This window comes from Akebia trifoliata, chromosome 16 (assembly GCF_017979445.1).
Source record: "Akebia trifoliata isolate Shusen 1 chromosome 16, ASM1797944v1, whole genome shotgun sequence".
NCBI classification, from domain to species: domain Eukaryota; kingdom Viridiplantae; phylum Streptophyta; class Magnoliopsida; order Ranunculales; family Lardizabalaceae; genus Akebia; species Akebia trifoliata.
The window spans coordinates 7,776,731-7,797,195 of NC_141390.1; the positions used below are offsets into that span (position 1 = coordinate 7,776,731).

The following is a 20,465-nucleotide window of genomic DNA, read 5'->3' on the forward strand; positions in this document are numbered from 1 at the left end:
GAGTTGGGTGAAGGAGAATCATTGGTGTTTGATTGAGTGAATGTGGTGTAAAAGGGTGATTGATGGGTTGAGTGTTTAGTGAGGAGAATGGGAGTGGTGTTTGATTTGAGAGAATGGTTGATTAAGTTTTGGGAGGGTGAGGAAGATGATGACATATGTCAAAATGTGTAGAGATTAGAGGTTTAGATGAGTTAATGAGAGGGGATGAGTATTTGATTTGAGAGAAAGGGTATAAGTTTGGATTGTAAATGGAGGTTTGTAAGGAATGATGAGGATAGGTTAGGGAGAGATATGGGATGGAGATGTGGGTAGATAGATTTTTTTAGAAAAAAGGTGATGGGTTGATGTATAGATAGATGATGTTTAAAGAAAAAGTGATGGGTAGGTAGTTGGATGAGGAAGGTGAGTTGAGCTGGTGACATGTGTCCCACCTTGATAATCATGTTGATTGGTTGTAATGTTGGGTTGGGTTGAGAGTTAGGCTTGCTTGGGTAGGTATAGTATTGGGTTGAGGAATGATTGAACTTAGATTGTAGGTTGGGCTTGGGTAATGGATTGGGTAGGTATGGTGTTGGGTTGAGGAATGATTGGGCTTAGGTTGTAGGTTGGGGTAGTAATTAATAGGATTGAGTTGAATGAGCTTAGGTGATGGGTTTAGGTTGAGTTGGGTTTAGGAGTGTGGAATGATTGAATAGGGATGGGTTTAGGTTGAGTTGGGTTGAGAAGTGTGGAAGGGTTGGATAGGGATTGGTTTAGGTTGAGTTGGGTTGGGTTGAGAAATGTGGAAGGGTTGGATAGGGATTGGTTTAGGTTGAGTTGAGGAGTGTAGAAGGGTAGTAAGGAATTTGGGTCCATGGGCCATATGAGTGGGGCCTTGGGCCATTATTGAAAGAAAATGACAAAATACATTGGATCTTTGAAGGTTTGGACCTTGGGGCCCATTCTAATTTTTACGATTTTTGGGGAATTTTGCGGTGAGGGCCCAGTCAAATTTGAGTGTCTACAAGACCAATGAGCGCTATCCGTACGAGTCACTAGATGCCAAAAAAAATAATTTATTTTTCAAAAGGTACATCATGGGTAACCATTCACACCCTTTTGTAAAAAGAATGATGCCAAGTCCAAACCCAAAGTGGTTAAGATATTCGAAAACGAAAATCTCGTGTCCACAATAAGATAGTGAACGCTTTTGTTTTTACCACACGTGTTTTATTAAAAATATTAAAGTAGTCATATTGTTGGAGAAGCTCTTCGTATTCTCCATGTAGTTATTTTCTAGTTAGATTTTGAATAGGAACCTTATGACAACAATTTGATCCCAATCTCCACTAATGCTTGCTTAGTCATAAAGGATAAATCGTAAATGGACATGTCACTTAGTTATAGAACATAGTAGCTAAAGCGCAATGCACTCGCTCTAGACTAGTGGATGCCAATAGCCGTCTTAGTCTTATTGAAACCAGTGTACATGTATTCCTTTGAGGTTGTCTTTTTTTTTTTTTTTTGAAGCACTCAGTATTCTATGATGCAGGCATTTGAATGTGCTATCAGTTCAACACTAGGGTCAATGGTTGGCAGGTTCATCTTATGGAAACTCCCCCCACCCTCAATTTGTAGTGGGAGAAACTAATAATAGTTTTTGTGCTACAGATTGGGTTGAGGAAAGGCTCACATTCTTTTGATGAAGCGGGAGTAGTGGGATTTACCGAGAAAAGTGGAACAATGGGTGACATATGGGAACCAATCTACCACCACCAAAATAGGCATTTGAGAAGAGAATTTACACTGTAGGGGAGCTAAAGTTTTTGTATTGGGTTTATATAAATTTTCCTGTAGCGCAAGCAAACCTTTTTCAAACTAGTTTATTTCAAGATTCCAACAAAAAGCCAGCCACATGATTTGATAAATGGTAAATTGGTTTTCAATTATGCACAAAATATTGATTTTAATTATTGAATTAATTTCGATTTATTTTTTTTAACAAAATAGCATATACTAACGGACTTACCAAGTCTATCGGTAATAAATATAGCGACGGTCAATAAGTCTGTCGGTAAAGATGTAAATAACTAATAAGAAAGAATTTTCTGCACCAAAATTTTTCAAGAAAGTAAGGGATATAGTGATGATAATTGTATGTGACCATCGTTAAACATTTACCGATGCATTCAACTTCGATGAGTGCCAACGAAAAACCTAGCCGTCGGCATAATATTCTGCGACGCCTTATGAGTATATAGTGTCGTATCTAACCATCGGTATAAGTGTCTTTTCTAGTAGTGTCTCCATCATTTTGAAGCTTTGAAAAAAGAAGAAAAGGATGAAGAAGACCAAGGTGGTGTGATACATTAATTTTCTATTTGTACTTACTTACACACCCCCCAATCCCTCTTCTACCCTTTCACTCTAATCTCTTTACTTATTCTTTTCAAATTTTACTTCCTTGCAATATAGTGTAGTTTAAATTCTTATGGCAAGTTTGGGTTGAGAGTTAATCCCCATTATGGAGGATCCTTATCAAATATAAGTTCACTTTTACTTTAAGTCTCTTTTGAAGTTTAACAATCATGTAGTTTTAATTCTTACGGAAAGTTTGAGTAGTTAATCCCCTTTGTGGGAGAATCCTTACCTACTGTGAGTCCATAATTACTTTCTTTTAATAGCTTGTTCATTGCATTATAATCATCATATAGTATAAGCATCTTAAGTGGCAAGGGTGGTAGAAAGTAATCCCTCTATGTGAGATAATCTCCCTTTTTAAATTTGTAATAAGTCCTTGAGGAACAATTACACGAATTTATATAGTTTAAAAAATTGGTGATGGTTCAAATGACCATTCCCAATAATGAAATGTATCCAAAACCTCACAAACAAAAAGAATAGGCTCACTTTTGAGCATACTTTATGTCATACATCATAACAAAAAATGCTTGAGTATTTAAAGAGTGAAATCTTGGTAGATTTATGCTCAAACTCAAAGCAAACAAAAATTCCAGCAAGTGAAGGATTTCATTTACATCTTTCCATACATACATGTGCATTTTAGAAGTCATGGATCGTAACTTTAAGCATACATGCATCTTTAGCATTTAACTAACTCAAATTTTTTCTAAAAGCAGTTTCTTTCTTCACTTTTGGCCAATACATGGTAACCATCAATTTGATGGCCGAGATAAGGTGACTAAGACCTTCCTTGTGTCACAACCAAACTTGATTACCTTAACCTCCATGTTAGACCAGTTTTGAGTCATTAAATTCACCCAAAAATGAATTTTATAATCTGTTTATGGTGTCCATTAATTCACACCTTAAACTCTTTGAATGGCAATGACTCCTAAGCCCAAGTAGATTGAGGTTTATACCACTAAACTCTCACTCACTTATCTACAATTGTCACTTGAAAACATGCGATCTCGCACATCCACGTTTTGTGAATTAAAATGAACATTGAGCCGGAATCAGAATTTCATTAAAAGTTGATCACGTTTTGGTAAATTTCCCTTAATAGAATCCTCGCCAGAGATCAATGCATCTGATTTAATCCTTTGATCAAACCTTTTCAGATTCCAAACATTAGTTATCAATTTGGATCTCAAAACACATTAAAAGAAAACCCAGCATATATCATTATCAATGGAAGCTTCCCAAATTAAGAAGTAGACATAAAAAAAGGGGAGAAGGTTCCAAAGTAATTGTATGCTCTACACATTTCTGCACTCCATCATCACTCATTAATCATCACAAGCATCATTTCAAAGTTTAGAAGGTGCATCAGCCTGTGCAGCCATGGAAAGCTCAAACTGCTTTAGAGAGATAGTTGGTACAGAAAGTAGTTCAGGAGCTTTGAGCATATCCCAGCCCTTTAATGAGTTGGTGGTTGCAGAGCCATCCCATCCTATGTGTGTAACATGTTTTACGTCTGTTGGAAACCCTATTTCCATCTCCATCTCCATCTTTTCAACCTCTTCTTTGTACACTAAAAGAGCAAAAGGAAAGGAAAATAAAATCAAACTCTAACAACGACAAAAAAAAAAATCACTTATCTTTTTAGCAAATGCTTTGAACATATATCAGTGAAAAACAACAATAAAGCCTGAAAAAAATAAACAAATAAAAATTATTTTTGGATTTTGCACTAGAAATGATTTTCAAACAAAAAAACATCCTAGTTTATGGCAAAAAAAATTCAAGCCAAGCAGAGCTAGCCTTTGGTGGTCTAATATTTGCACATTGATCCACAGACTCATGAAAAGTGAACTCATATGCTCACAATCAATCCCGACCGTGGATATGTGAGACCTAGTGGTTGAAGATGTATCCCGAGAATACATGACGGATCTCTAAAGTAAATATCAACCGTAAGATCTCACATATTCATACACGGTTAGGATTGTGTGTGAACATATGAGTTCACTTTTCATGAGTCTACGATCTTAACCCAATATAAATTGGCATGCTAATATCTTCCAAGAATTCAATTAGATACTAGTAACTTCAAAAATCATGTTTTCTAACCTTAATTAGATACTTAGTAACTTCTAAATAATGTTTGGCGTGAAAGGAACAAAAGAGTATTTGAAGGCTCTCAAAATCTTATTATTATCATTTTTTATTTTTAAGAAGATAATATTGCAAATATTAAAAAAAAGGTCAAAATCTTATGCTTGATATCTTAATAGTTAATAGATGATGGATTGACCTCCTTAATAGAGTAGTAGACCATCTATGAAAGATTTGGCTTAGTGTGGATTCAGTGGTTTGATGATCTTCGACTTTAGATCTTCCAAATGACTTTACAATAATTTTATTGATTAATTGCAGTGTGTCAAATTCTTGTTTATAAGACCAGCTTTTGATTGATAAAGGTTGGGATCCCATTAAACCCCACCTTATCTAAAAAACTTGTTTCGAGACTTGACTTGACATAGGCTCGAGGAAAAAAAATCTTATGGTTCGTGCCCGCACACTGCCACATCAGGGATTGTCATTTTTTAAGTTAGTTTAGAACAACTCTTCTAAAATAGGAAACATATCTTAGGTGTAATTATTTTATAACTCAACCTGATAGAGTAAGTTAAAAACTCAACTAACGTGTACCTTGCAAGAATCGTAGATTTTTTTCTCTCGGGATACACAACTGCACATGTTCATAAAACATGTGTAGTTGTGTATCCCTAGGGGGAAAATCTACAATTCTTGCACCCACATCAGTGAGTTTTTGAGTTATCTTGTCAAATTGAATTACAAAATCAGCACTTTTGTGTTAGACACTGAGTTGACGTAGAAGTGTGCCAGAACTATATATGCTTTTCACTTGTATCTCAAGGAAAGCATTTAAGGTACCCTGTCCACCTCCACATCAGCTCAATGTCTTGCACAACATTTTCCTTTTTGGTTTAATGTGCATAAGAGACGAGAGAAAACATTTTAAAAAAAAAAGTTACCTAGAGATTATTAGCTAGAGAATCCCTAGGGAACATCTTTCCATTTCAGCCATACTTTGGGCACTGAGCATCAGACTTCTTCATATGGGGGTATAATTTCTTGAGTCGTGATCCAGAGCAATGTCCTGTACCTATAACAAAATACGTACGATTTCCACACGGCTTATTTTGGATGGAGATTAAACACATTGGGTTGCGTGTCATGTAGAAAACGGCTTGTTTAGGATTCCAATGTATTTTAAACTCCAACCAAAACATGCCACATAGACACCGTTCATTTTCTATGGGAGCGGGACACCGTACTTGATCCTGATTTATTTCTTTTAAGATACATTGTGCCATAAGAAAATAATTACATGTGAAACAAGGTCTTACCGAATAACTGAGAGAAACTCTTAAAGCTCTTGATTAACCTGTGTATGCCGGAGGAGATGTTAGGAGCCTTTGAAAGAGTTAGGAACCCAAGTGTGCTCTTCATTTTTGCAGTAGCAGATAACTTCTCATCATCTCCTTCTACACCTTCAAATCAATAGAGAATCAAGACTCAATAAGTACAAATCATCAAAAGAGAAATTTTAAAAACAGAGAGAGAGAGAGAGAGAGAGAGAGACTTATTGGTGATGGGTTTGGTTGTGGTTTTGATTTCTTGGGGTTGTTCTTATCGACAACTGCAATGCTAGACTGAGAATTGCATCCGATGGAGAAGGGAAGAACAAGTCTTTCCATTCGATCTTTCATGGCTTCATGAACAAAAAATGGGGAAAAAGAAATATAGATGAATGATTAAAAATATACAAGGAAGGAAGAAAGGAAGGTAAGGTGGTGGGTGATATTAAGTGAAGGTGGTGTTGTTATATGAGAAGTTGGTAATGGGCCTATATTGGCTTTGTTAGCAAGTTAAAATCATTTTACGTAAGGAAAGGTAAGAGCCACCCTTGTTTGGTAAGAGAGAAAAGGAGGGAGAGAGAGAATGTCTATTATTATATGGAGTGGGTCGAAGCAGTTAAACAGTGCTATTCTACCTACTTTTGCTGGTTGCAAGTCCCATTTGTAGGTCATATTGAGCCCACACAAAAGGCCTTGTCTCTATGCAGACCATAGTTCTATTAATTTGGCTGATCGAATTTTGTTGGTCACATTGAGCCCACACAAAAGGCTTTGTCTCTATGTAAACCATATAGATCTAGTAATTTAGCTGATTCGCTTGACTTGATTGAATTTCAAAATGACTACATGTACATATTCCCAAAAGAACTACTGGGCCTCTACATGTCCACTGGGAAATGCACTAATTTTGTGCTTTTGTTTCAGTAAGTGAGAATAGAAGAATTAAATATAATAATTCTAATGATATACATAGATTCATGGGCTCATTTGATCTACAAAAAATATAACACAAGGGATCAATCGTGGTAGATTCTCAAAAAAAAAAAATTAATAATAATAAAAATCGGCATATGCCTTACAAATCAACACAGATATATGTTTTACCAAAACGTCATTCTAGATTTTTAGAATTATCATTCGAACACCAAGCTTTTGAAATTACTAAAATGTCCAAACGGAGACGTTTTAGTAACTTATGTTTCTAGATAAATAAATAAAAAGAGAGGTTTCCTACATTATGTTACAACTAGTAGGTAGGATGGGCAGACAAATGTATTGCAAAAGTTAGGATTTATGAATGACTAAATTTTTTATAGTTACTCTAAAAAATTATTTTAAAATTTTCAAACAAATAATCTAATTTTATATTATATTTATTGTAAGAGACTTTTTGCAATGTAGAATGTTAACTAATTAAGGTGATTTTGAAGAAAATGTAATAAAAAGATGGTTATGTAATTTTTGAAAGCTAAAAACTAACTTGGTTTATAGGGGCCGTGCCATTGTAATTTATTCATTTTGATGAAAGTTACATTACATGTAAATGTGGGGTGCATGTTTTGTCTTCCAAATATTTGGTTTCAACAAGCACCTAGTCCACCATCTTTCATTTAGTAGTAATGAAATGGGAAAATTGAGTTGGATAGAAGAATCAGATTATGTACGAGACAGATGACTCATAGAAATTGACAATTCGACTCAAGTTGTTGAGCTTAAGACATTGGCTTCAACTCATTTCTAGTTTGGGCTTTGCATGAAGTTGTCTCTCTTGTAAACCAAGCTACCAATTCAGTGTCTTCTTTGGTCTTTCTTTTCTCTTTCTTAATTTGAACTCCTCCAAAAAGAGAAATCTGATATTGATAGTAGAGTGAACCCAAAGCAATTATTTCTTGATTTTCAAGATGTGGGCTTGTGGTGGTAGGGTGTATTTAGAACTTCAAAGCTATACCAACTGATTTGCATGTAATAGGGATTTTTTTTGAAAGAATAATAATAATAATGATAAAAGTACATTTCTTTCTACTTAGAGAGGTTTGATGATGTTGCCATATGCTTTAATGTGTGATTTGAAATGCTTTTGATGAGTTTGAGATTTATTTAAGTGGTACGTTGTTGTCCCATGTGTTTCCCGCGGACCAGACACGTTTTAGTGTCTAAAACCCTTCAAAGGAAGATTGAGACAAGCAGCAAAATTTCAGTAAATATGTTACCATCTTATGTCCAGAAAATGCTGTTGTACACGAGATTCACCCCATAGTTTTAAAACTCGTCTGGTTGACTAAACTCGATTGGATTTCGAGATGAATCGGTCTCAAATTAAACTTGGAAAATCAACTTGGCTGATTCAAATTGAAAACTCAGTCAAATCGAGTCAAAACTTGGCCAAGTCAATAATGAAATTGTTTTTTTTTTTTTTTTTTCTTCTCAAAATCCCTATTTTTCTCACAAAATTTCATATAAAATGTTTTTCTTCCATATCCACCATCTTCAGGCTCTCTAATCTATTCAGCTTCATTTTCAAAACAGTTGTTTAAGCTCTTGGAAAAAACACTGGATTTTTCTATTGAAAGATTAGTCGTGTTGGAGTCACCTCATTGGAAGACACCTTGACGTGGTGGATTGCAAATGTCCGTAGATGCATTTTACTCATATCTTGAAGAAAACGCATCTACGGGCATGCACGAGCCACCACATCTAAATGTCCCCCGTGTGTTCCCTACTGAGATCACTCTAGCATAAATCATGAAAGATTTATCATCTTCAAACTCTTTAACCCTATTCAACTTTGTCTTCAATCCATCACCCTCAACCTCTAGAATACGACCCTTGATTACTCTTAAGGTAAAAATCCATTATTTTGAAGTTAAAACCCATCTTCTCCTAGATCCTCCAAACCCTATCTTGTTGTGAGTTATTTTGACAGGTCGCAATAGTGGATCTTACGATAGTTTAGTTATTAAATATTTTAATTTGACTCAAATGAGTCAACTCCAGAGTTTTGAACTTGACTCGACTCTGTTCTAGTCAAGTTTTCGAGTTTTTAAAGTACACCCTACACAATTCTCAAAAGAGTAAGTCTAGCCTTACTAACTTTGTAAGATTTCAAATCTTACTAAGGGTCTCTGAGTTCACCATGTGGCATCCAAAAACATGACATGATGCGACAAGGATGCAGAGGACAAAACTCTTGAACTGAAAAAAGTTTATTTTTCACCCTGGGGCCACTGTTGGTTGGATCTCTGGATTGATATATGGAACTATACCTAGCATCATATGCCAATATGACTTCAACCAATTGTATGTCATCTCATGAGACCCTGGAATTATGGACTTGTGATGACGACGAGGGACCGAGATGGGAGTTCAAGAGCATCCATTTTAAAACCTTCAATCAAACCCCCCAAAAGGCATTTTTTATTTATTTATTTTTTTAATCTGAGTTTTTCCATCAAATCTGGAAGACTGTGTTGTTGGATTGACAACTTGTTATTCCAGCCTTACAAGTTCAGGTAAGATTAGAATGTTACATTCATTGATTTGTTTATGTTTAGATTTATAACTAATGGATTATCAAGGCTGCCATGTCTTTCACTCCTTTTTCCAGACCAAACTTTACTTCTTTCAAAGCATCAAATGTCTTCCACTCCTTTTTCACCTCACTCAAAGCTTAGATTGAAGTAAAATTGAGTCGAACCAAATCCTTCGAAGGGACAAGTAAAATAAGCTGTGAAGTAATCAACCTAGAATCCAATATGGTGTCCCATTCCTGTAATAAAGGCAAGGTGTCTACCTGGCATATTTTTGCTGGAGTTTGGATCACCTAAGACTCTTAACCAAGTCGTGCACGCAGCCTGATATGTTTGAACTCCAACAAAAATGTGCCACATAGACACCTAACGTGGTTAGAGGAACGGGACACCATTCTGGATTGGGACTACTTTAATGACTCCGAAAATGTCTCACCTTATGAATCAAGAATTCTAGATCCTTAATTAAGAGATTTAACTCGGTAGTTTTTTTATTATTATCACAAAGTGACCTGTGAACCTAGCAAGAATTTAAAACACTCTTTAATCTTGCATTGTCCCACCTTACAAGTGATAAACTAAAACAATGTTGATTGAAATGGTTTGGTCATGTGCAATGAAGGCCGATTAAAACTCCATTTAGAAGGAATGTGCAAGTTGAAGGTTCTAAATAGAAAGAAGAAGATCCAATGGAACCCCAACATACTAACGAAACGCAAATAGATAGAAGCCACACCACTTTGTACAAGCTTTAGGTTTGCCTTCCCCATATTCAAAGTTCATTATCAAGCCTCGAATCAACGGATCATCTCCAAGAAGATCACATACATCAATGGTTTGTCCTTGTTCACCAATAATCCCCGCATGAACACTGGCCCTGTTTAAAATGATGAAACCGACGAGCATCTCTTACAGTAATCTCCCTATACGTTAACCGAGAAATATACTTCATGGCAGTATGACAGTCTATACAAACTCGAAGATTTTTCATGATCCGAATAGGTGATCCACAAGGTGTGCTCATCAAACCATAAGCAATTGTGAGTTTCTCGCTATGGAAACCAAGAAGAACCTCCTTTTGTTCTTCTTCCACATCATGCATGACCAAGTCTGTATCCGGAGAGTACCCCAATTCCTTCAATTTCCCAATTAGCTTCTCCAAGTAAGAATAGATTTCCGAGGTTTGTGGGTGCAACTTCTCTCCCATGATAAATGTGTGGACTCGACCCTTTAGTTGAATCCAAGATTGACCTGGCCGCTTTTTTATCCCACGCTTTTGCATCAAACCTCTTGTCTCAGCTGCTTCATTCCAATTGTGAGTTGTTGCACAAATATTCGATAGCAAAACATACGATCCAGCATTTAGTGGTTCAAGTTTAAGAAGTTGTTCCGAAGCCCATCTCCCCATTTCACTGTTTTTGTGAACTGTACAAGCAGACAAGAGTGCCGTCCACACAGCATTCATGTGTGAGATCCTGTTTTTGTAAATAAATTCCTTAGCTTCATTTAGGTGACCCGCTCGACCTAGAAGATCAACCATACAAGTGAAGTGTTCTACCCCAGGAATGAGGTCGTAATCTTCTTGCATCAACTTGAAATACTTAAACCCTTCTTTGACCAGCCCTGCATGACTACATCCAGATAAAATCCCTACAAAACTTATCTCATTTGGTCTAATTCCTTCCTTCAACATTAACTGAAAAAGCTCGATTGCCTCCCTACCTTGCCCGTGTAAAGAACAACCAGATATAATTGAAGTCCATAACACAATATTCCTACTTTTACTCTTATAAAACATTGATAGAGCATCGTCTAAGCTTCCACATTTAGCATACATGTCAATAACTACAGATACCAAGAATACATCAAGTTCGTGACCGAGTTTCTCGATGAAAGCATGAATCTGCCTTCCTTGCTCTATGATTCCATCATCAGCACATGCTGAAGCTATGCTTGAGAGAGTGAACCGATCCACCTCAAAGCCCTCACGAACCATCTTGCCGAAGAGCTCAAAAGCCTCTTCGGTCCTACCATTCTGAACATACCCTGAAACTATTGAACTCCAATAAATAGTGCTCTCCATCAATCCAGAATGAAACATTGAAGAATTTCGATGCCTTCTATTGAAAATATCTGATGCTTTGTCCATTGCACCACATTTGCAATACATATCAATTAATGAGTTTCTCATGAACTTGTCCTCATTGAATCCAGTTCTCAATATTATGCAATGAATTTGTCTCCCTAATTCTAATATAGATAGAGAAGAAGCCAAGAGTAAAGCAATGGAAAAAGTCACTTCATTGAATACGGGTCCAATTACTCGCATCTGATAGAGAAGCTCCAAAGCAAATACGTTAAAACCATTACGAATTTGCCCAATTATGATCGTATTCCAACTCGCAACGTCTTTTTTGGGTAGTCTTCTAAACAACTCAATGGATTCCTCCATGTCTCCGAGCTCTAAATATGCCCCAATCATAATGTTCCACGAAACGGTGTCCCTCTTAGGCATCAACTCGAAAAACCTCCTTGCATAATCAAAGGCCCCGCATTTCACATAAAGATCAATAATCGAATTTTCCAAAACGACATCTAACTCAACCCCATTTCGAAGTATCCATCCATGAATCCCTTTACCCATTTCAAGATTCTTAACATTTGCACAACACTTCAAGATTAAAGAGAGCGTGAAATGATTCGGATAAACGCCTTCCATTTGCATGTCATTGAAGAGATCCAATGCAATTTTAGAAAGACCCATCTGAGTAAAACCCATTATTAGAATAGTCCATGTTCTGACGTCTCGATCGGGAATTTCGTCGAACAGCTTCCGTGCTTGATCCAAGTAACGGCGTCTCACATAAAGATTCAAAAGATGATTACATATATGCTGATATCGTGTAGAACCAGTCTTGATCGCTTGAGAATGGAGATGATAAACGTTCGATTTATCGACCAAATCATAGGGAGATCCCAAGAAGGATTTTTGTGGGGTTTCATAAGGAGAAAGTGAAGAGCTGTAGGAAGAAGAAGAAGAGACTTGGTGGGCTCGGAATTGGGTGGTTGTAGAATATAAGAAGGTTTTTGATGATGGAGGAGATTTTGGACAATAGAAATAGAGCGGGAATTTTAAAAAAGTTGTTGCACCAACGGTCGACGCCCTTGGAGGTGGCATACATATTTGGGTACTACGCGCCCAACCGTACTAACTCAAGGGTGCTCTAACCGACGAGATGTTTATGACAGGGAAAATGCTGGACTGACTTAGTTTGACTATTGATTTTTTTACTTGTATTTCGGGAAGGAAATCTATGATTATGTGTGCACTGACTCATCAGTACGGTTATCCCTTCAACAAACCACCAAAAATGTTTAATAGGTTGATTTATGAAACAAGAATTTGTACAAGAAGAAGGGAAAAAAGAGAAAAGACAATAAACACAAGAGAGATTAGCTATCCCTTACATTTTATTACAAAAACTCCCTAACAAGTATCAAGTTTGTCATCTAACAAAACTTTCCTTTCTGATAAGATCTCCCTAACAATTATCAAGTTTGTCATCCTTTTTGAAAACAGTCTAGCCTTACTTATGTATTAAGTTTTAAAATCTTATTAAAGATTGCCCATACATGGATTATCAAATTGGCAATCTCATGGCAACAATTTATGAAAATTAAATATGTTATTTTGTATTCAAGTTTCTAAAGCTTTAGGGGTTTGATATTTTCCATACATGGTGTTTTGAGTTATTTTGGGAAAAAAAATAAAAAGGAACAATTACTTAGATTTGGAGTTGTAATCTTAGAGATGTGAAATTCCGAATGATTGTGTGTGGCTAAGTTCGGTTAGAAGTGTAGTTTAAATAATTGTAAATGAAATTATGTGTCCAACCAAATACGTAATGTTGTTATTTAGAACATGGATATCATTCTAAAATGTTTCGAGATCCATTTCAGCTCAACCTCATTACTACCTTAGGGTTATTTATCAAACATTTGATGTGTCCAGAAAAGTGATCAACAAGCCAAAGATCCCCTATTTCTTCTTTGCTACTCATTTTGAGGAAGATCACTTCCTTTCCTCCTTGGACAAATAAAGTGTGAAACCACCATCTTCAACCAAACGACAAGTAGATTTACCTTCAAAGAAAAAATCACACCTTGTTAGTCATGAATATTTAGTTGATCTTAGATAACATCATTTTTTTTTTACTTTGACAAATGACCATTGTAGAGGGTTAATTTAGTAAAAGCATCTGGATTGTACACTTGTCCAGATATTAAACTAGAAGGAGGCCAGAACCAATTGATTTCCTCCCAAGTGGTACCTAGGGCACCCAACTCGTCTAAAAGGGTAGAATTCAAATGTCAGCTCTGCCCAGTATATAAACCTAGTAGGGTAGACTTCAAAGTGGACTCCAAATCAACTCAGGTCCCATATTCTCAAGGAAGATCCCAAGAATCAAGGGAGTGGATAACGGAGTCCAGTGAATCTTTTCCTTATCAATATCCTCTTCTAAAGGTAAAAAATCTCTGTTGGAGATCCTTTACTCGAAGAAATCTCTCAAAGAAAATTATGAATAAAAGAGGAGACTCAAAAGAGAAGGGCTAAAAAAAAAGATCAGATAATCCATTACTGATTGACTAAGCTATGTAACTTACTTTATCATCAGAGAGTTTTTGGTAGGTACCACATCGGTATCACCATCGTAGGACGGAAGGGACAGTAGATGAACAAAAGGAGCTGGGTTGTTAAAGGTAACACAAAATCGCCTCTACATAAATGTTACCTCTAACAATGCAACTCCTTCCATTTGTCTCATGTTCCCTCCGTCCTGTGATGGTGATACCGGTGTGGTACCTACCAAAAATTCTCCGATGATAAAGTCAATTATGTAGCTTAGTCAATTAGTAATGGCTATTTGATATTTAAAACCCCTCTCTTCTAAGTCTCCTCCTTTATTTACAATTCTCTCAGAGATCTCTTCGATTAAGGAATCTCCACCAGAGATTTCTTATCTTTAGGGAAGGATACTAAGGAGGGATAGATTCTCTAGACTCCGTTATCGAATCCCTTGATTCTTGGGATCTTCCCTGAAAATATGGGATCTGAGTTGATTCGGAGTCCACTTAAAAGTCTACCCTACTTTATTTTTATACCGGGTAGAGCTGACTTTTGAGTTTTGCTCTTTAGACGAGTTGGGTACCACTTGGGTGGAAATCATTTGGTTCTGGCTTCCCACTAGTTTAATATTTGAACACATGTAGGGGTCCAAATACTTGACTAAATTAACCCTATACAATCACCCCCTCTTGAGATGACGTTAATCCTCAGTAGTCATCTCTAAAAATAAGTGTTCAAACATCATTAAATGTTAATCAATCCTTATCTTATCATCATTGCGTCGCTTCGCTTCTAACGGTGCAATCAATTGGGCTCTACCTTCTTTTGATTTGATACGTGTCCTAATTAATTATGCCTCATTAATCATAATTTTATGTTATAAAAATAGGGGATTTAGGGATTTGAAAGCGCTTTTTTAACTTCATCTTCCAGCTTTTGTTGCTCTCGAAACTTGAAGCCCTCAAGTTTTTTTGTCTACAACACAATCCTTCTTTGAATATTTCTAGAGGTAGCAGTCCTCTTTGTCTTTCTTTTCTACAATGTCTAATATTGTTAGAACCATCACTACCTTTCATAAAAGTTACTCCATCCCTAAGGAGGTAAAGATCAGACTTTGTGAAGACTTCAATGTTCGTTGTCTTAAGGAGATAGTGGTATATTATGTAGGTCAAATTGTGGTTGACCTACATTTTTCATTGTCTCCCTATCTCAGGGAGGTCCTGAGCCACCTTAATAGGGCCTTAGGGAAAATGTCTAGTAACATCTATAGACTGGTGGAGGCGGTGCAGAGGATGGGTATCTTCCCTTCCAAATTCTTCTTCAAGTACAACCTAAAATCTATCTCCCGCCGCATAGAGTACTCCATGTTTTCAAAGCCAAGGGTAATGTTTTGGTAAATATCCCCAGTTCTGACAAGGGCTAGTTCATTGACCCCCTAATCATTTTTGGGGAATGGGAGTTTGGTACAAGGATGCCAAAAGAGGGGTACAGGATGCCTGAGACCTTCTAAGGTAATGACTTCTTCATACTAGTTGAAAGATCATTTCTGGAAAGGTTGTCTAGTCTTTATTTTCCTATTTTAGAGCGCTCTGCCCTTGCTGCTACCGAGTCCAAGAAGGTCCAACATGTAGAAGAGAGATCCAAGGAGATCAGGAAGAAGAGGAAAGCTGAAAAAGTTTTCCTCGCTCAATCCACCAACCCTCTTCTCCATCTAACATATCAAGGCTTAGAGTGCTCTATTCTGCCCTCTAACACCTTCTCTGACCCGACCCTATCAGGCAATTCTCCTACCCCCATCCAATCTCTCTTTCTAGTCATTCAAACTCCCATCTTGGCTTCTTCTTATTTCCCACACGTGTTCGCTTCTTCCTCTCTTCCACACAGATCTACCTATTTTTTCCTTCCACACGTGTTGGCTTCTTATTCCCTTTTACCAATATGGACATCAACCTAAATCACTTTTCCATCCAAAACATCCCCCCAACCCAACCCACATTTGGAATACTGTGGCAGAGTAGGAAGAAATGACATCTCCCAATCAAGGTTGCACCTGCTGAACAGGCCTTCCCCAACACTCACCTCATAGACGCCTCTGTTACGGGGGCAATACTTGCACCTACCAAGCAAACCCCCCCCCCCAACCTAACAGGGGAAGAAATTATAGGTCAACCCTCTGAGTAGGCTACCACTTCATCTGTTCGGCTAAATAAGGGAAAAAAGATGAGGGACCCAAAGGGGTTTTTCACTCTTCTTGACGAGGAGGATGGGCTCCTTATAAGGCAATCGGTCACGACCTCAAGATTCTCTTAGAGTGGCTTGACCATTATTGCTAGGGACGACTCGGGGTCCTGCAAGGGAACTCTAATGGGATTTTTTGCACATCATTCCCTTTGGGATTTGGGATGGTGGTCAACAATATGGCTGCCCTTAGGGACTACTAAATCGCTGACGCCCTCCTCTCCAATACCTCCTTAAGGATATGGAGTCTATGGAGCAGGTCCCCCCAGAAATCCTCATTGCCAAATTCTCGCAAGGACTATTTCAGGTATAGTCATGGACTTTTGTTTCCTGCTCCATATTAATATGTTTTTTTTATATGTATTGAGCTAATATTCCATTTCTTTTTATGTAGACCCTTATTCTTGGAGTTGCAACGATCCTCAAGCTGCAACATGTTATTTTTGAGCAAGCTTCTACTAGCCGGTTACAAGAGAAGAAGATGGAAGGACTCCTTGCCTCTACTCAGGCTGTTGAGTTCCAAGCTGTCAAACTTCAATACATGAACTAACAGTTCTTCAAATGTCTTGAAGACTTGACAGTCGAGCGCTCATGCTCAAAGGTAAAATATAGGTGGGTAGAGCCTAAAATTCTAGAGCTCAAATATCGTATCCTCCATCGGAACGGAGAGTTGAAGCACAACCAAGAAGATCTCACTACCCTTCTTGGCCAGTACACTGCTCTCTAAGAGGAGTATGCTACCCTGCGAGCTGAACAAGAAGAGAGAGTCTGTCGAGTCGTCGAGCAGGCCATAAGTGATTAGGTTGTTGAGGACACTAAGCAAACCAAGGAGCTTCTGGTAAAGCTGAAGGCAGAATACGTTCTCATCCGAGACGAAGCCAAGAAAACTAGCTACCAAGAGGGCTTTCGAGATGCCAATGAGTAATATGACATGGCGTCATCTTCTGAGGAGGAGGTTACCTTACTTCACCTTACAACGACCCACTCCAACTTGCGAAGTGGAATGCTTGCACTTTCGAGACTCTACTTCCTTCAGCTCCTGTCAAGCAAAATGAAGAAGCTGCCAACAGAGCTAAAGTGATAGAGGTAGATGAGGGGTCTGTTGTTGTTGTTGCTCTGGCATCAACTCTGCCAACTCCCCCTTTCAATCTCACTGCTCAGGAAGAACCAGCTCTACCCCCTCAGGATCCCACGCATCTGATCATGTACACAGTTCTTAATTTTTTTTTCTTGTGTACCCCTGTTAGGGCTTTCTCATGTAATTCCAATGAAATGAAATTTTTTATAACACCTTGTGTATTTTTTTCATTTTCTAAGATGCTTAACCCCTTCTCTATTTCTTTCATTTACCAAGGTGTTTACCTCAATTCATTTGATCTACTTTAATCTACATCACATCTATTTTATCGTACTTAACACCTCTCAGTGTTTGTTTTGTTTGTGGTGAGCAGAAGAGATACTTATTGGAATCTCCTTCTCCCCAGTATTTGATCTACTAATCTTAACCATAAACAATCAATATATTGGAGCTATCTAAGTGTCAAAATGCTATGCTTGCTTTGTACAGAAGAACTTTTAACTTCTAACTTTAAAGTCTTTGATTATGTACCCAAGGCAATGTGAGGTCTACAGGGCCTTATTTGATAAGTAAATTCTATTTTATGTCTTGCATATCGTGACATATCTAAGTCATAATATTCTCAAAATTTTGTGTTCTGCTACCCATGGCACAACAAAACATCTCTTACCCACTAATAAATAGGAATAACCATGCTTTGCTACAGAGCAATATTATTAGGAATCTGGCTCACAATTGATTCTAATTGTCTATTTTGTCGCTCAATGTAAAGTATGGTCACAATGATCCTAACTCACAAGAGATCCCAATTATCTATTCTATTATTCAGGATAGAACAAGGTCACAATGACCCTGACTTACAAGAAAACTCAATTATATACTATGTCGCTCAGGATAAAGTAAGGTCACAATGTCCCTAACTTTCAAGATAGCCCAACTATTTGCTCTACCATTCAAGATAGAGTAAAGTCACAATGACCTTAACTCACAAGATAACCCAACTATTTGCTCGAGGCACATGCGTTGATTTTTGCTCTTCCAATTTTGCTCAACTCTTCTTGGACCAAATTCAAGTATCGCTGTATCCTCTCGTCCCTAGCCTTGAATTTCCCATTGACATGATTTACGATGAGTTGTGAGTCATTGTAGATTGTGGCCTACTTTATTCCCAGTTCATTCAGCATTGGGATTTTGACCAACATCGCCTCATACTCTACTTGTTTGAAACCTGATAATCCAATTTGACCATCTTTTCTATCCTTGTATTATCTGGCGTGATCAGCACTACTTCTATTCCAGATCCTTCTGAATTGGATGATCAATCCACAAATAGTTTCCAACCTGGTTCCAACTCTAACATCTTAGATGTTTCTTCCCTTGATAACTCTTCGATCGCCATCTCTGCATTATTCTTCATTGAAAAATTTACCAAGAAATCTACTACTGCTTGCCCTTTTACTAACACCCTCAACATGTATTTGATTATATATTTTGTTAATTGCACTACCCATTTTCAATGAATTTCTCCTAATCCCTTTGCCCTTCCCAGCACAGATTTGAGGGGGTATTCTGTAATCACACTCACTTTATGGGCTTGAAAATATGGCCTCAATCTCAAGGTTGAGTAGACCAAGGCCAAACCGAACTTATCCAGTTTCGAATACCTTGTTTTTGCATCCATCAACGTTTTGCTTAGAAAGTAGACAGGTTGTTCTCTCGTTGTCCCCATTTTGATCAGAACTAAGCTGATGGTACAATCTAATGCTATTAATTATAACCCCAATTCCTCTTCTTTATCTGGCTTTGAGAGAATTAGAGGTTTTCTCAAGTACCTTTTCAATTGGTAGAAATCCTACTCATACTTGTTTATCTAATTGATCTTCATAGATTTTCTTAGTAGGAAGAATATAGGTTTGCATTTATTTCAAGACCTCGAAATGAACCTAGTCAGTGTTGTTATTTTTCTTACTAGTTTTTGCACCTGCTTCTTGGTCTTCGTGGGAGGCATCTCTAGTAATTCCCTGATCTACTTGGGGTTAGCCACAATCCCTCTCTTTGTCACTAGGTACCCAATGAACTTTTCTAATGTAACTGTGAATGCACATTTCTTAGGGTTGAGATGCATGGCTATCCTCCTTATTCGGGCAAATACTTCATCCAAATTAGCTATGTGATCATCTTTCCTTTTGTTATTTATCAAGAAGTAGTCAATGTAGACTTCAACTATTTTTCCTAGTAGATAGGCCTGTCAATGGATATCCGAAAATCCGAATTCAAATTCGAATTCAATTTGAAAAATTGATATTATTCAAAGAATTTAGATAGCAAATTCGAATTAAAATGTTATTTTAATATTCGAATGAGTTTTGAATACGAATTTGGATCTTGCGAAATCCGATTCGATTTAAATATATATGTTATATATTCATGTTATACAACAAAACTTATCTATATATCTTCCCAAAACCTGAAACGCAAGAAGCCAAGAACCAGTCGACAGTCAGCAAAAATGGTGAGGGTGGGTTTCTACTAGATGATCTTCATAACCATTGTCTTTTCCAGCCAGCAAGCATTAGGTAATAGTTCTTTCCCATCTCTCTCTCTCTCTCTCAAAGCAAAACGGTTTTTACCAAAGCCCTTTATTTTTTTTCAGCAAGCTCCATGACTACCATTTTCTCCGATCGACGAGCATCCATGCTTCCAGATAGATACTTCATCTCCCTCCCTCTCTCTCTCTCTCTCCCTCTTTCTTTCTCTCTCTCTCAAAGTAAAACCCTATTTTTTCCTTTAAAAATCCATCGACTTCAACTTCAAATCAAAATAGGAAAATCAATTGGATTTTTTTATAGATTGAAGAGGATGGTAGAGATCGAATCTATTTTTTGTAGGATTTTTATCGAATCGGATATTATCGGATATTCAATATGATTTTCAATTTCAAATTCGAATCTTGATTAGTGATATCTGATCGGATTTGAATTTGAATTCAGATATTACTATTTTTTTCGGATTCAAATTCAAATATATCACTATCTGATCGGATACCTATCCCTTGATAGCCCTGCTAGTAGATCTTCAAACAACCCTATCAGTAGTCTTTGGTAAGTTGCTCCAACATTCTTCAGTTTGAATGACATAAACTTATAATAATATAATCCCTACTC

At 37.2% G+C, this 20,465-nt stretch overlaps 1 protein-coding gene and 1 pseudogene across 2 annotated transcripts; both read right to left on the minus strand.

Moving 5' to 3' along the window:
* Nucleotides 1-3,602: 3,602 nt before the first annotated feature.
* Nucleotides 3,603-6,288, minus strand: LOC147382489 (CRIB domain-containing protein RIC4-like). Of its 2 annotated transcripts, none has more exons than XM_086429555.1 (3): nucleotides 6,056-6,288; nucleotides 5,820-5,957; nucleotides 3,603-3,976 (listed from the first exon to the last, which is right to left on the minus strand). In XM_086429555.1, the coding sequence occupies exons 1-3, from the start codon at nucleotides 6,180-6,182 to the stop codon at nucleotides 3,753-3,755; spliced, it is 489 nt and encodes a 162-aa protein (XP_086285681.1). In that variant the 5' UTR covers nucleotides 6,183-6,288; the 3' UTR covers nucleotides 3,603-3,752. The 2 variants fall into 2 exon arrangements, with proteins under 2 accessions (XP_086285681.1, XP_086285680.1); XM_086429554.1 differs by having other exon boundaries at nucleotides 5,820-5,963; nucleotides 6,056-6,286.
* A 3,634-nt stretch (nucleotides 6,289-9,922) lies between these two features.
* On the minus strand, nucleotides 9,923-12,823 carry LOC147382490 (pentatricopeptide repeat-containing protein At2g03880, mitochondrial pseudogene; annotated as a pseudogene).
* Nucleotides 12,824-20,465: the final 7,642 nt, after the last annotated feature.